The 17,330-nt window shown below is 38.4% G+C and overlaps 2 protein-coding genes across 2 annotated transcripts in view; both read right to left on the bottom strand.

Annotated features, from left to right (window-relative positions):
• Nucleotides 1-58: 58 nt before the first annotated feature.
• On the bottom strand, nt 59-7,326 carry gorab (golgin, rab6-interacting). The gene is made up of 5 exons (XM_031740579.2): nt 7,132-7,326; nt 6,693-7,017; nt 4,790-4,891; nt 4,507-4,647; nt 59-1,980 (listed from the first exon to the last, which is right to left on the bottom strand). The coding sequence occupies exons 1-5, from the start codon at nt 7,184-7,186 to the stop codon at nt 1,578-1,580; spliced, it is 1,026 nt and encodes a 341-aa protein (XP_031596439.1). The 5' UTR covers nt 7,187-7,326; the 3' UTR covers nt 59-1,577.
• A 3,168-nt stretch (nt 7,327-10,494) lies between these two features.
• mettl11b (methyltransferase like 11B) overlaps nt 10,495-17,330 on the bottom strand; it is a 58,881-nt gene continuing 52,045 nt past the window's right edge. The window contains exons 5-6 of the transcript XR_005608786.1: nt 11,416-11,499; nt 10,495-10,587 (exon numbers count right to left, since the gene is read on the bottom strand). The gene's annotated coding sequence lies outside the window, so the exon portion shown is untranslated. The remainder of the gene's footprint in view (nt 10,588-11,415; nt 11,500-17,330) is intronic.

Here is a 17,330-nt window from a genome sequence, read left to right as displayed (position 1 = left end):
AGTTCTGTAGATAACCTTCTGCCAAAAAAGGTGAATGCAAAGAAAATACAAATGGAAATTTTCAATTTAAAAAAAAGTTTATTTTAGTAAAATATTACCCTTTTGTATATCTCTAAAATATGATGTTTTAAAATAGTTTTTACCCCATTTAAATAGCCTTTCTGTATTTTTCTGAACACACAAATGAATCAGACTTTGGTCATTTTCACTTACATAGATTTACATTTACATTAGATTCTTATACATTTTCTGACACGCTGTCAAAAATGTACGCTAAGAGAAAAGATAAGCTCGGAGTATGCAGAAACACATGCAGCTGAGAGCATACATTAACAGATATCACCTTACCGTGCAAGCCCACTGCTCCTTAGCTGAACTGACAAGAGTTCTAGCTTTGTGAAATACAAGCCCAGCACCAGCAAATAGCGTCATCTACAACACATAAGTCACGACAGTTTGTATTCAGAACAGAAAGGGATTAATGATTAATGCCTCACTCCATATGCATGAAACGCTGGCTTTCTGCAAAGTAAACACAACCAGTCCTTCCACTTTTACCACAAAGACACAACAATCAAAAACACTCATCTTCTGAATTCAGCCCATGCTCAGAGATGTGATAGAAAACCATGTTTGGAGAAAGAGGACTTTGCTTTTTAAGCACACACAAACCTAAAAGTGCACACCTGAAGATAACGGCTACAAGATACCCTTCGATTTACCCAGCAACTGAACACGACTCTGGGCAGTCTATTGCTTTAAATATTTCACTCAGAGCCAGCGGGGATACAGTACTCATGTTTCTTATGCCCGACATATTAATGTTCTACAAACTCTTTATTTAACAAAAGGAGGTAAATTTCTCAATGTTTAAACAATTAAATAGAAGCAGCCTCACAAAAAAAAAAGGAAAAAAAAAAGTGTGAAACACATAACACCAGAAATCAGACCAGATGTTCTCTGCGAGCTTTCGCTACATGAGTTTTTCAGACTAACCAATCGTGTTAGTAACATACAGCTTTCTAAGAGCTGCAACTTTTAAAAGCAAAAATACAATCCAAAACATAACGATGCTTCTTCTGTATTAACCAAGGCTGTTAAGGATGCCAACATGGAAAACGTGGCAGCTGGAGAAACCTGTTGTAAGTGTTTTTCACTTTGTATTGCGTGTTTTTTTCCCCTTCCCCTTCATCTCTCTAGAAATGATGCTTTGCTACTGATCAGTCTTTGTCTTGTTAGTGTAAATTTGTAATTTAAATTTTTTTTTTTAAAGTATTGATTTTAAACAGGCATAATATGCTGTGGGGAATATTTTTCTGTCATACTTACAGTAAAGTTATTTGATGCAAATGTTTAACTAGACGATAACAACGATGTGACTCATGTGATCTGGCCTCAACAGTCATCAGATTTTAGACTAAGGTATTTGACAGTGATCGCAACAATCTCATCAGCTGTTCTGCCCACATGTGATGGTCAACACCTTGACACAGACACTTGATACAACATCTTTGTTCAATTTGTCACCCATCAGTAAATAACAGATATTTATAGAGACATAACAGATTAAGATTGCCTCACGACACAGCCACAGATTCAGTCTGAAGACAGTTTTCTAGTGTTTTACAGTCTTGCTCAGAATCTCCAGTCTCTTTCTTCACAGTCTCTTTCTCTTTAGGTCCACAATTTTTAGTTGATTCCACCTTTACCTCCTGACTCTCCACAGAGCCATTTTCCTTTTCCACGTCTTTTTGCATCTCTAAGTTTCTCCTCTCCTCTTCCTTTTGCCTCTCCAGCTCCTCTTCAGAAGCCTGAAGCTGTAGCTGCTGCATCAGTTCCTCCAGCTTGTGGGCTTTGCGCAGCTCATTTTGCTGGATGATGGCGTAGAGGTGCTCCGTCAGCTGTTCCTTCACCTCCGTTTTCTTGTGAAGGTCCAGCTTGGCTATCACGTACTCAGCTTCCGCCTTCTCATAACGCTTTCTGTGAAGAAATAAGAGAAGAAAATGACTAAGAAACATGAAGAGGATAAAAACAGCACACTCAGAAATGATATGCTGTTTTTGAGCTCAATTTCCTTGATGAATAAGTAACGGTTTTATTTTACTTAGAATATTCACTAAAAGAGATCCAAGTATGCCTGCTCGTTTATATTTCATAAGTACTATGACCAAATATGCTTGGTCATCTGATCAATGTGTTAGGAAGTGTGTTCTTTCTGCTTTTTGTCAAATTTTAACCACTTAGGAACACAAATGGAGTTTACAAAATTTTTCAAGAAAAATAATCCTGAGAATTTATATAAGAATAGAAAAAAATCCTCCAATCGGCAAGCTTAAATTAATAATAATTCAAGAACTAAATAAACACATTCTGGTTCCAGGAAGTCAAAGACTTGTATATGTATATAGTTGTAAAAGTAGTAATTTCTTAACAATTCATCTAAAACAGTTGCTATTGTTAAAAGTGACATTAAATAATGGACCAAAGTAAATAAAGTTAATGCAGTAACTAATAGCTTAAATTCCTACTGAAGTCTTCATTTAGCGAGTAAATCTCAAAAGCCTGCTTAATAAAAAGTTTCTCCATTTTGCTCCATTGTGGGAACAGAGCTTACGTTCTCTGCTCTCTGTGTCACAGCACACAGCATTAGTTATTTTCCTCTCCCACATTTCATGAAGACAGTCTTCCATTCTGCTTTACCCTAACCATCTAACTGTAGCAATACACGCTAGTCAGTCGGAGGCACAGTGAGGGCATGTCTTCACAGAATGCAATCATTGATACTGGGACTGACAAATACTGGAGACCAGAGTTCATGGACTGTGAAAAGATGGTGATTTGTTTGATGATGAAGTTTGTTAAAATTAATAATGTTTAGAAACTACACACACACACTTTACTTATTCAGCAACTAACAAAAAGGTCAATTCACCAGTGCTTGTATATACTTTTGTTTTTCTAAATTTTCTTTCATTTGGTGCTTATTATGTCTGGAACACCGTGCACTTCAATGAATACAAAACAATGACATGCAGAGTTGGTGACTGAACTAAAACCGACTGTACTGGCAGTGTCTCATAACCTGCTGAGAACAGATGCTTATTCTCTCACAATGTCTGAATGCAGAAATATTGTTTTAATTGCAAAGAACAGAAGACCACATGGTGTTTGGAAACACTGTGGTAACAAACCAGATGATGCCAAACATTTCCAAAAATCAAATTTCACCTCTAGCTATTATGTTGCATCTCAGCAACATCTCAACAACTGACTAAATCAGCATAATCATAACAGAATCCAGTGTACCGAGTGTGTGAAGGTCGGGTTTGTCTTTTCATTATACAAACACCTGTAATGATACAGGGCTAATGTCACTACATGACAGGCTGTAGCTTCATGAACTAGGTCAAATAGAGAGTTACCATATCACAGGACAGAAGACTGTTTACACTGGGAAAGTAAAACATCATAATACAAGATACAGGAAGTTAAACCTGTATTTTATGATAAATGAATCATGATTTCAGTTGTTCTGTTCTCTGTATGTTGAAGCATGGAGCATATATTGTTAAAGGTTACATGAGTACTGTAGGGGGCAGTGTTTCTATGATTTCAAAGCACATCCTGTACTAGGGACAATTTATACTTTTGAAAATAAAAGCAATATAAAGCAGCACACCCCTTAGGAGTTACTGTTCAACAAATTGAATGACAGCAGAAACAGTTTTCGGAGAGGCTCCAGGAAGAACATCAATGTGAAACTAATGGCTGTTTCACACAGCATTTTTCTCCACTCTCATCACTGTGTCATATATAGATCTGACTCGGGGCAAAGAATAAATAAAGTGTTGACATTAAAAACAACCTTTGATGGTCTACAACAATCTGAAATATAACCACAATCTATAATGGCACTGATATCCAGACTGTATCTAAAAGAAAAACAAAGTCACTGTAACATCGCCCACCGATTCAGACTCTTCATTTTGAATCATCCAACACTTGCATTATGGCTGTTGCCATGATGATTTTTCTGAAAGCCAGGACTGCCCGTATTTAGATCAGACGGTGGACTGTCAGGTGACAAAAGCACCAACAAGAGTGGAAAAGACAATTTAAGTGACCCTAGTTAGGGTCATTCAACATAAGCAGTTGAACAAAAAACAGCTCAATGGAGGAACTGCAGTTTTGGCACTTCCATGTTTATTTTCAGCCACTTGCATTGGGATCAAGGAAATTTTAGTCAATATTCATCCCTAGTGGAGAGTGACACTTCAACTGGTCAACTGACATGCATGTGTGGATGCATTCTAATGCCTAAGGTGTGACCTAACTAAGGTGACTGGATCACAGGTACCAGGTGTGAATGTGGGCTTAAGTGTACCGGTGGGCCATGAAGTCATCAAAAACCATCTGTGCTTTCAGTATTGTAACAAATTCATGTCAGCTGTGGAAAAAGGTTTACTGACACTTTTTTAAATATTTTTTTCCTGATGTTAAGTCTACCTTGCAGCTGTGTACTCCCAACTGGCTTGCTCTATCTTTCCTCTCAGGATGCCAATGTCATTAGACACCATGTCGTCGAGGGCTTGCAGCTCTTTCTGGATTCTCTTTAGCTTTACAGTCTCTTCCTGAGTCTGTTTGGATCTGTGGAAAATAATAAACCATTCATACATATTGGTTTTTTTTGTTGTTTTTACCTTGACCTTAATCTTTGCAGTTTTGAGGCCCATTTATATTCATCATGTTGACTTGGTATTCTAGGGAGCACCAAACTACATATACTTACTTCTCAGCGATAGTTTTTGCCAGCAGAGCTTTCTTGCGTTTGTTCCTCTCTTCGATGATTTTCTGCTCTTGCTGAAGTTGCTCCAGACGTGTCTTTTCCCGTCTGCCATCACACAAAATGAGAATTTAAACAAATACATTTGCAATTTCATCTCAGAAAGACCAAACAAAAAACATCAGCATTATGAAAGGAACAGTGTCTTTCAAAATAATTCAAATTTACAAACACAACAGCACCCTATGGTATGGGTTTGGCAAATTATTATTTGTAAGATTTAATCACTGTGTGTTGATATTCTGATTCCCTTTTTTCCCCCCAAGTATTTGGTGGAGATCAGAATCTGAATCAGAGAAACCTTATTCATCCCAGAGGGAAATTGAGTAAGATGTGGACAGTGCTGAGGTAGTATGCATAAATTTAACTGAAATGTGAGCCACATGTACAAGACTGACAGCACTGTCATTTATAAAGCACTCAAATCACATGGATCATATACTATGATTGCTTTGACAGCCAAAGATAACCAAAAGAATCATGCATCATTCTTGTGGATATCGCTTTGATCTACATCACCCACCAACCAACACTGCCAACCAAGGCCCACCCCCTCCGTGAGAACAACAATCCCTAGCAAAATCGTCCTGCTTCTGCAAGACAGTTCAACCCTTACAGTGTAAAGAAACTGCTCAGGAAGCGTTAAAGGAGCAGGACAAAGAACCCAGAGGTTTTTGCAGGTCTCCCAAACTACCCACATCTAAATCTGTTCCAAATCTGAAAGAAGTCTGTTCCATAGAGGCCATATTTTGGAAACCCACAGGAACCAAAGGATCCACAGCCACTGTTACAATGACAGGATACCCTGACAAGTCCTGTGTCCTGGAAATCAATAATTTCCAATGATTTGTCTATACAGAAGCAAAGGCGTTTATTTTCCACAACCATCACTTTTATGTTCCACTAGAACATTAACTAAACATTGATACAGCACTGATGAGTGCTATGCATCCAGCAGCAAAGTAGGGCAGAGAGGAGCCATCTACTGTGGTAAGTTAAAGTTTTGTTTCTCACCCAGATAGACTGCATTAACTAGACACATTAACTGATTTGATATGATCTCAAATCAATGTCACGACTGAATGTCAACATTCAAAAATGTCAACATTTCCTGGCCGGACGAGTCATGTGATAACCCATTCGGTACTACATTATAAAGGGGACATTGCATACCTCTAACAAAGTCAAGAACACTCCCGAGGAGGTGGGTATCATTAACAAACTCTAAAATCAAGAGGTACTTTTATGTGGGGAAATGCCAAGGTTTACAGCAAGTGCAAACTACTAGTTACATTCAAGAACAAGAAGACCAGAATAGACTTTACCAAAAAACCATCTGAAAGAGCCTGCCTAATGCTGAAAATTAATTCTTTGGCTAAATAAAATCAACATGAATTTGTATCAGAAAGACCAAAAGATAAAAATATGCAGGAAGACTGTTTCAAATTATAAAAAATTATCCTTATATTTAAAATTAAATTTCTCCAAATACTTTTGAGCCTTAGAATATGGGGGACTATGCATAAAAATGGGTACGGTTTCTAAACAGTTGATGATAATTAATCAAAGCTGAAGATCTGTCCTTCAATCACATCTTGGTTGTTTTAAAATCCTTTGTGGTAAAACTACAAAAAATGTGTTTTTGTCCAAGAAATGTTGGATCTATTTGTATATTTAGATTCACTCTGATACAGTCTCAAAGAAGAGCACAGAATGGCCCAGCGTGTGCATGAAAACACACAATGCATGTTTGTGCATGTTTCCTACCCTGGTATTACACCTACTATGTAAATATTGGTCAGTGTACCTGTCATCTTTACAGTGCACGTGAGAACAAAATCATACTAACAATTCAATCTCTTGCTTATCCAGCTCTTTAACCACTGGGGTTTCTTCTTCTGTAGTCGGTTGGTCGTTTTCATTGGGCTTCATTATATCGGGCTCCTGCTGCACCTCTTGTTTGACAGTGGGTGTTGTCGCCGGGGCTGTGGGTTTAGGCTCTTCCCTAGGGGACGGTTTGGTGAGTTGTTGTTCGGGTGAAAGAACAAGTGACTCGGCTCCTGTGCTTTTTTGGGCTGCTGACTGCAGGGCTCTTTCTCGCTGCAACTGCTGCCGACTCCGGTTACCTGAAGCCGGTTTTCGACCCCGGACTGGAGGTGCAGATACAGTAGAGTCTGAAAAAGGGCACGTGACCATGGTTACTACTACAGTAAAGAAGTAGGAATAAAATATCAGAGTGAAGTGCTGAGTGCTTCGTCTCTCACTAGCAGCAAGAAAGGTTAACTTACCTTTCTGCTGTATCCTGCGCAGCTCCTCGTCTGAAAAACCGGCCCAACCGCTCATTTTGCAACTCGACTAACGAGACACATGTAGGAAATACTCCAATTACTTAAGACTACAAAGTTTTTAATTCAGAGTAAAATTCAACGAAGGTGTAAACGCCACCGCCATCTTTGTTTATTAATGCCACGTCAAGGACCCCAAAAAGACCCACGAAATTGAAGTCCTGCATATCGCCTGAATTAAATCAGCGAAGAAGAACGAACTAACTTGAACTCTAATTGAGATAATCAACAATAATAATAGCAGTATATCCTCCAGATAATTATACGTTGATGAGCTTAAAATGTGCTTCTAGGTATTTTATTTATCTTCGCAACTGGTATAAAAAATATATAAAAGGCAAAGTTCTGAACACCCGATCAACAGACTGAAAATGTTCTTGTGCTCTGTGCTTGTGGCTTGATAGTCATTAAGTGTTGTTGACTAATTAATTGATTTTTACACACACACACACACACACACACACACACACACACACACACACACACACACACACACACACACACACACACACACGTCCTAGGATGCATTATTTATCACAAAACAAAACAAAAGGAAACTGAGAGCTAGTGGAAACTTTTAGGACTTTATACAACAATTTGATTAGTTCCTAAAATTAAAGAATGCACTTGCAAGTTCAATGAATGAGAATGCTATGGAAGGCAACTGAAGTGGATGATTACAGGTTCCTTTTCTCTTCTCTGGGGGAAAAAACACTCCTGAAAATATCTCACCAAATGAAGAACACTTTCATTGAAGTATCTACAGCCATGCAATGCATTTATTAATTCAGAGTTTACCTCAGTAAGATGTACAAGTCTACAGGGCTATACTCTCTTAATAACATTTTAAAATTCACTCAGCAGTGGGGAATACATTTCAGCACAGTAGGCATGTTACCCTCTTCAATACCATGTCCTGACACAGTACAGAACAACTACCCCAGAAGTCATTTATCTCATTAGTAGTGCTACATCCTCACTGCATACGACCCTTGATACTGTGGCTCCTCTGAAAAATAAAGCTTCAAATCAAAAGTACTTGACTCCCTCAAACGTGGACCTTAAAGCTGACAACCAGTAAGCTAGAGAGGAAATGGCATCTCACAAAATTAGAAGATCTTTATTTAGCCCAGAAAAAGAGTTTGTTGCTCCATAAACAAACAAACGAAAAACAACAACAACAACAAAGGCCTTCCTAAAGCTGGGATATCTTACTTGTATCACTGATTCAAGAAACGAAGAATAACCCCATGTTTCTCTTCAGAACTATAACCCGGGTGTCAAAGAGTTAGAGCTCTTTTGAACTTTCCTTTCACAGTAACTAGTTGTGACTTAATACATTTCTTCAAGAAAAACAAATTAACAATTAGAGAAAAAAACAATCATGTTCACACTCAAAGAAGTCCTACCATTAATTAACACTTTGATCTTAAATATCAGTCTTTCTATTAATGGCCTACATACCACATGTCTGTAAGGTGGCAGTAATTAAACCAGGTTCAGTCAGGACAAGCGTCAAATCTAAAAATAGTCATGAATGAAAACGTTCCGAAGTAAAGCGATCTCTCTCCTTTTATCTCAGACAGCGCTGCAATAAAGCTCATCCCCCTTCACTTAATATGTGCATCCATCGTTTACACGTCGCTGAAAGCTGTGCTTAATTCAATCTTATAGAAAAATGTAATTGTCTCTGTCACTGAGGATGTATCCAGGCACAGCTGACAATGACTGGGGGCTAGCGGAGAGGCCAGCAGCTTCTCTCTTGTAGTTTGCGCATGTGCGTTGTGGATAAACCGTAGGTCTTTGGCAGTAATCTGATGGGAAACCAGAGTGCGTGGCAAGCTGTGCAATATCCTTTTTTAGCAGAACTATATTTATGTATACTTATACTTTTATTTTTACTATCTTATTATATTTGCTATATTATTGTATTATCTAATTTCATGGATGAATGATGAGTGTAACCAAGTAAGAATGTATGTATGGTAGTCTGCTGAAACGTAAGCTGTCCTCCAATTTCACTACCCAAGTACAGCGACAATTAAGGAGTCTTTATCTTATGTTTATCTTTAGTTATAGGCCAATCTTGAACCTTCCTTTTAATCTCAAACATTCCCTAAGAGCACTTCGCTCTCACACTGTGGGCTTACTTAAAAGTAGAATGGGAGGCAGAGCCTCCAGCTTTCAGGCCCTCTTCTGTGGAACCAGATCCCAGTTTGGACTTGAGAGACAGACACGCTTTCTACTTTTTAAAATTAGGCTTAAAACTTTCCTTTGTTTCTAAAGCATATGGTTACGTCTAGATCAGTTGACCTTGAATCCCCCCTTAGTTACACTGCAATAGGTTTAGGCTGTTGCCTTGATGAGTATTTCTTCTTCACTCACCTTTTTCAGTCGCTGTGTTTTATACACCACTCTGAATTTAGTCATTAATTATTATTAATCCCTCTTCAACAGTGTGCCTCTTATTCTGTCTTTCCCCCATCGCTCCCAACCAGTCATGGCAGATGGCTGCCCCTCTCTGAGACTGGTTCAGCCAAAGGTTTCTTCTTGTTAAAAAGGAGTACGTATTTCCTTCTCACTGTCGCTAAAGTGCTTGCTCAGAGTGGGTCGTTTCTGTCTATCATTGCAGGGCCTTTGCCTTACAATTTGAAGCGCCTTGAGGCAACTGTTGTGATTTGGCACTACATAAATAAAATGAATTGAATCGAATTGAATTGAATATAATGAGTGAGTCATGGTGAAGGTGAATGCAGTGGCCTGTTGACTGCAGGCAGGGCAAGAAAAGAATTTCAGAACTGCCCTGAAAAGACCTGGATCCACATTTTTGGTTTTAATTGCTTTACTGTACTCATTATGATTTGAATTTTACATAGCACAGGGTTTTCCGTTTAGCCAGTGTAAAGGCAGTTTTTTCCTTGTCATTGGTGAGGAGAAGAATGGTGTAAAAACAATGACCCCTGCCTGGCAACTAATAAAAACTGGCATTCACATCATTTTTTTCACCTGGGGGCCAATTATGCGCAAGTTAAAAGGCGAAACACCTCAGGAGGGCATAAATCGCCGACAGAGTTAAGACAGAGCTGGGTATGGAGGCCAGATGGCAAGGAGAGAATAACTTTGGCCTCAAAGTGTGTTGGGCTGAGGATGAGACAGCCTTGGATAGCTGATTAGGAAGGAAGGACCAGATGGCTCATTACTGAGATGACCTGTAGAGGCAGTTTAAGGTTAGAGGTGGAGGAAGCATCTAAATACCTCGTATGAATGGATAGTAGTGATAAAAGAGAATGGCAATTGGAGGTTACCAGAATGACTTCACTCAGTTCAGAAGTTCACCATTTCAGTTCTGTTGTCCACGTGTGTCAAGGTTTTCCCAGAATCTGAGAAAGTTCTTCCAGTCTGACACAGCAAGAGGACATTAATCTGAAGTTAGTTTATACATGACTAATTAAAGACAATTTATTTTCTGAGTGGGAAACAAGGCAATGAATTCTGCAAAACCTTCAAACTTGGCTACTTGCTGTAGTTGTTCCTCTAATTAATCAAAACAACAACCCATGAAATACATTTTAACTTTTTTTCATTGTACATTTTTCAAAGAAAACTGCAACTCTGGCTGAAAAAAACATTTCTACAATCAAAACTTAAAAGTACATTTGTGTGTACACTGGAAGTAAAAGCCAATTTTAGTAAATTATAATTTCTTTCATGGCCAACACACAGTTATGTGTATTATGTGCAGTGCGTACATTTGGGGGAAGTGTAATTTACAGGTTACATTTAGAAGAAACCCTGAACTTATATGTAAATGAACCAGTTCTGAACAATACTCCAGCTTAGCCACCTGCTGTGTTCTTTATAATAAGTTTGGTACTGGACAATGACATTTCTTTATTATTTTATATCTCCAACACCATAACAATGGATTTTAAATCAAATAATTAATATGTGTGACTGATGTGCAAATCTACAGCTTTAATTCCCTGGGTTCAACAAAAGCTTTGATTAACTGGTTAGGAATTACAAGGAATTCTTTAATATAGTCTCCTTTTTTGAGATGTTTAAAAGTAGTTGAACAATTGAGTGACAAGCTGTTTCATGGCCAGGTGAGGCCTGTCTTCTCGTTATTTCATTACAAATTAGAGATCTGGAGTTGATTCCAGTTGCTGTCTAAATAAAAGCTTAAGGAGAGCTGGTCACTTCTTCAAGCACTCTCTGAATACTAACCTCAATCACTCACCCTTCTGCTCATCCTCTGACAGCTCCTTTCTCATTAGACACAGAGACCCGTGGACCTCCTCTCCCCCCTCTCTGGACAGGGGAGAAAATTGATGATGATTCTACAGGCCCGTGACTGGCAGGGGCCATAGAAAAAAGTAAAACAGTCAAATAGTCTTTTTTTTTTATATAAAAAGTATTGGCCTATCACCATAAAATAAAGTCTTCTTCACAAGGTACTTATGAACGCGTTTATTTCCTTGCATTAGCTTTATTTCATTCTTGGCAAAAAAAAAAAGGCAGGGGGAGGTAGGGTCAGTCTCTGATCCTGCCTCTCCCCTCTTTATTTCATAATATGGTTTGGTACAGTCTGTACCATACAGACTGAGGGGTGGCTGTGTTAAAAGTAAAGTCTATAGTTTAAAAAAAGAAGAAAAAAAAAAGAGAGACAGGTAAAACTTAAACTCAAACCAAAGTCCACATGAAAGAAACTTCTTGACTTTCCTACTATTAGTTCACTTACTTAATTTCTAACAGAAAATAATGTGTTTGTGTTACTTTAGTCATCATGTAATTGGTACAGGCAGACCCTTTGTACTTATCTATACTAAATCACTCATCTGACGACCTGGTGCCAGTCCAAACAGATCAAACCTGTCCTAGTCCCATCTTCCCACACCCACAGTGACACCATACTCCTGACAATGAACCAGCAACGCTAACATCTGATGAAGAAGATGAGTTTCTTTGTGTAAAAAAAGACATGTCTAATTGCAGGAGGCCCATTGTGAAATAGTTTTTTGTTTTTCTAGAAAATATTTTTCAATAATGCATTTTAACCCACATAAACAGAGCATAGTTTTTGGAGAAGTGTATATTGCTCTGCATATATTTTGCACATTGGCTATGACTGTTGCAGGTGGTGAGAGCTTTCTTTAAGCTAAATCAGATTAAAAACTATTTGAGTTCCACTAGATTTCAGAACAAAAACATATTTTATTTGGCTATACTTTGTTTGAAAATTGATATCCAAAGGATTATTCAAGTTATATTTGCCAATACTTAATATTATAAATAAAGATGAGACTTTAAATGTAATTCCATCCAGAAATTTAAGGTGTATTTATTTGTATTTGATGTAAGGTGATGTAACAAAAGAAAAATCTAATAATATTTTAATTAAAAATATTAAAATGCAAAAAATGTCTTGAATTCAAAAGCTCTGTGTGTAAGCAAAATATTCATCAGTGTCTCCAAAGTGTTATATTTTTAGGGTTGGCGTGTTTTGCAATATTAAGGTGGGCCCCAAAGTGATATTTTTTTCATGGGGCCCCAAATCCCTGGTGGCAGCCCTGTCTCTAGATCTCCCCCCTGGAAAATTACAAGTAAATTCTCCTGGCTAAATCGGCTCTCTCTGGACAATCTCCAAATGTTAATTGTTCAAAAGATCATCTAGGACTAACTCTTGTCTTCCCTGTAGCCCACACTTCCTCTAAAATCTGAGCGATTTCCAGCAACCCCTTCTGCTCCCTCATCATCTCATACAACCCTCTGAGCATGTAAATAAAGGACTTAAAGCAAAATCATTCTCCGTGGTCCTTGTTTGGGTTCCAGGCTTGAGTGCATTTTTTACCACTGGTTAAGCCAGTTTATGACATCTTTATGTCTGCAATTAAAGCAAACTCAAAGGGTTTACGCTCAAAAACAAGAATACCAGATTAGACTCTGTTAGAAGATAGCCTGTCCAGTTCTGGAAACAGAAAATCTTTGGATAGACAAAACCAAAATGACCTTGTACCAGAATATGTACAGGAAGAGAAAAATATGAAGACTGAGCGAAGCCGTGCGTGATCTGAAGCATACCACATAAGCTGTCAAATATGGTGATGGCTATGTTATAGAATAGTCACATACAGCTGGCAGTGGAACATGACCACTAGTGTTTATTGATGATGTGATTGCTGTTAGAAGCGGCAATATGGATTCTGAAGTCTACAGTGTTATACTCTGCTTGGATTCAACCAAATGTGAAACTGATGGGACAGAGCTTCACAGTGCAAATGAAATATGACCCGGAACATATTGAAAAAGCAAACCAAGAGTTTCTCAAGGGAAAGGAATAGGATATTTTTCAGTGGCCAAGTCAGTCACCTGATCTTACCTCAATAGAACATGCTTTTCAGTTATTGAGGAGAAAATTGAAGGCAGAGAGACCCAGAAACAAAAAACAATTGAGGACTGCTGCAATAAAGTCCTAGTAGAGCATCTCAAGTGAGGAACTGGATGATGTCCATTGATTCTAGACTTCAGGCAGTCATTGATCCCAAAGGATTTTTATCCCAGCATTAAAAACAATCCTTACATTTGAAATTAGTTTGTGCAATTGCTTTTGAGCCTTTGAATATGGAGGACTATGTATAAAAATTGGTGTAATTCCTAAACTGTTACTTTAATACTTTTGCTAAACCACTTAAATTAAAACCGAAAGTGAGAGAGCAGTTGTGTTAGAGAGTGAGCAGGCTGGTGAGTATTTCAGGTAAATCCTTCTCTTAGGTTTCAGGTATTGTCATAACTGCAGATTGAGGCAAGGCTTCTCAGAGAACCAGACAGAAACAGAGTTGGAATCGAGACTAAGGAAATCAGTAAGGCAGATGAAACAAGGCAGAAGCCCATAAGCGGAGCCACCACTCCACCTGAATTTCAACATCTCATTTGAAAAGAAAAGAAAAGGCAAAAAATAACCTGGCCTGCCCCAACCATGACATTGGGATGATTTCTTACAATGTGATATAATTCTGTTAAAAAAGACTATAATTGAAGGGGTGTCCAAATATTTTTGGCTTCACTCTATACATAGAAATGTAATTTGTTTTGATTGGAGGGCTGCCCATGGCAGATAGAGCACCACGGGACACATGCAGTAAGTAATCACCTTTGCTCTCTATGATGTCCTTAAAATCACACAAGCCACATTGCTCAGTCAACAGAACAGGAAGTGTGTGGAAAAATAAACAGCAGGTCTGAGTAGAATCAGAGCCTTGAAGAAACTGAGGATGATTAAAGTGTCAGGCTGTTACCATGGTTTTGAGCTGAAAGGTGATAGAACTTCTTCCTAATTGCTGTTTATAAAAATTACATGCAGTCCACATTGATCCCTCAGTCATCTTCGCCTTTAAAATGGCTCTTCTCTCCAGCTAGCTGCTGTTGAAAATATATTAACCTAATTTCGAATCGCTGAACTTGTGGCAACATCTGCTGCCAATTTGCTAACCAAACAGCCTGATGTCATGTAGACTGTTTCCCTTTATCACCTTTTTAGAAAGATTAAAACACAGAATCTAAAACTCACACAAAGACCATGACATCACCATCATTCCCATGTTTTCCAGACCTCACTCTCAAGCCATGTTTTACCAATGTCATGGCAAGAATCGTTGATTCAAATTGGTTTTTAAGGTTTCCATTAGATGGTAGTACCTGGTACTGGGTACTTTATTAGTATCTGTTTGGCCGCGTTGACCAACGTGAAGCCATCCGAAAATGTGACGTCAACAGATTGCAGCCAATGATTGGCCAGTCAATGGTGTCACTCAATGAGTCATGAGAATGACTCAAAATATATTAACATGAGAATGAGTCATTCACAAAAATCAAAACCGCCATTTTTGAAACCTGGCAAAGAGGTAAATGGGTGCACAAGAATCAACACCGTGGTCGATTAATGACTCTGACAAAAACCCATAGACCAAGCAGCAGGTATACCATCGCATTGATGTCCGCCATTGTTGTGTTGTTTTTGTATCGTAGAAAAATGACATCACTAGACTTTTCTATTGTGACACAGTACACATTGAAGTGGTACTCAATTGTAATGGAAAACGACCAAAACCGAATGGAGCTACGAGCCCAACACAGAACCCGACGTATTAGCCAGAGGTCCCTTTACTACAATTCAGAGCCGCGGACCTGTTTTATATACCGGCGGAATAGTTTTCTGTACGAGATCACTACAAAAATTGCAGCCTTACCTAATGTCCACCCTACTGTTACTCATTTTATATTAAGATTTAAATATCTAGTTGGTATTGGTATGGCGAGTATCCTTCAGTAATAGTACATTCATGTAACTGTAAAAAGCATGATAATATATCAAGTAATCCAAAGTATTCAGAATACGTTACTCTCATTGAGTAATGTAACTGAATACGTTACAAAATACATTTTGGGGCATGTATTCTGTAATCTGTAGTGGAATACATTTGAAAAGTAACCTTCCCAACACTGACTACCTATGCATAATGTCATTGCTGACAGTCTATAGCAGGGGTGGGCAACTCCAGGCCTCGAGGGCCAGTGTCCTGCAGGTTTTAGATGCCCTGCAGGACACCGGCCCTCTTGGCCTGGAATTGCCCATCCCTGGTCTATAGACTGCTTGTTGGGGGACTGCAGGACTGCAGACCTGTTCAGGATGCTACAAAGATGGTCCCAAAAAGGCCCATGTCTTTCTTGAGTTATGTGATTACTGAAACGTACAGGTACTCGAGACACCTGTGGACACAGGTACGTTATTGACTAAGCAGAAGTGTGTTTTGACTTTGTATTGACCCCGACTGAATCTAACTAAACAGAATCAGAAAGTTTAGGACATTTTAAACAGGCAATCAGATGTGATGACAACTGATTTATCAGACCTCAAGCTTTGCCCAGAAATCCCCATAAAAAGACCTCAATCGAAGTCTTGTAGAGACTCATTAGGAAGGAAAATGTGGTCCCGCACACCAGAGCTCAAATAAAGATACAGCTGTCTCCAGCATGGCTTAGAACAATTTGGCCGCCAATTCAGATTCTTAATCAAATTATTTTTAGCCATGGCACATTTAATCCACTGTTGTTTTATTCATTAGCCATTCCACAAATTTATTGTGGCTCTGGCGGCCTCGCTGTCTCTCATCTTAGCTATTTCCCAACACACACACATCTGGACCTAATCAAGCAAAGGGAAAAGGAGAGAATGTCTGTTAGCAGTTTCTGGCATAGGTATACTTCGTGAATAGTGGTGCCCCATCTCCACATGAGTTTCTGGTAGTCCTGCAGTGTATGTAAGCTCTTGCTCTGTTTCCATGCTCTTATTACCTGATTACATTATGATGGGAAGAAAATGAATGGGAGTCATGAGCTAGGTTTGGACTTTTCTGGCAGCGCTGGAGGTAAAGAAACCCTGGTGAGAACAGAGTATAGAGATTTATAGCACAAAAATGTCAAGGCTCGGCTGAGTTAATCACATTAAATCGAAGTATGTTTTGTGTTTGTGGATATGCAAAGCAATAATGACTCATTGTTCCAAACAAAAAAGCTGTGATAATTAGACTAATTTATGACCTCTCCTTGTTAACTCTTTTATGTTCTTCATAAACAGATTTGATTATTTCGAAAATGAAATTTTATTAGACTTACTGGTTCAGAGACATAAACAAAACAAATGTGGGTTGAAACAAGAGGTTACACGCTTTAAAATGAACACAAAAGAGATGGACTGAAAGCATTCCTGTATATAGACTTTCAGTAAAATATAAGTTCGTTTATGTTTTTGTCTCTCAGACATCTGTTATAATTTAAAATTATTTCAGCTTGTTTGGATTTTTTGTGTACTGAGAATCAACAGGCAGGCTGGAGTAAAAGATCAGGAGACAACAAGACCTAAATCCAAAGAATAAATATTTTAATGTTCATGAACTCTCAACCCCCAACACCAAACCACAACCATGTACTGTAATACACAACAATTCATTCCTAAACCCCCAATCTTAATCTAAAGCCAAGTTTAACCTTGGCTCTTTGGGCAAATGAACAATGGAAAAAAACACCTTAATTTCCTGGAAATGCCTCCATGTTGAATAACATCTAGAAACATTTGGCAATTTGGG

The sequence above is a fragment of the Oreochromis aureus genome, linkage group 17 (genome assembly GCF_013358895.1).
Source record: "Oreochromis aureus strain Israel breed Guangdong linkage group 17, ZZ_aureus, whole genome shotgun sequence".
NCBI lineage: Eukaryota > Metazoa > Chordata > Actinopteri > Cichliformes > Cichlidae > Oreochromis > Oreochromis aureus.
Note: the sequence above shows the minus strand (reverse complement) of the source record. Positions and strands in the feature narration are given on the sequence as shown.

Bases quoted from the DNA above. Each gene is read 5' to 3' on its own strand.
- gorab (XM_031740579.2), bottom strand. From the start codon at position 7,186: ATGAGCGGTTGGGCCGGTTTTTCAGACGAGGAGCTGCGCAGGATACAG. The intron at 4,648-4,789 runs GTAAGTATATGT...TATTTTCCACAG, and splicing joins GCAAAAACTATCGCTGAGAA to ATCCAAACAGACTCAGGAAG. The intron at 1,981-4,506 runs GTAGACTTAACA...ATTTCTTCACAG, and splicing joins TGGGAGTACACAGCTGCAAG to AAAGCGTTATGAGAAGGCGG.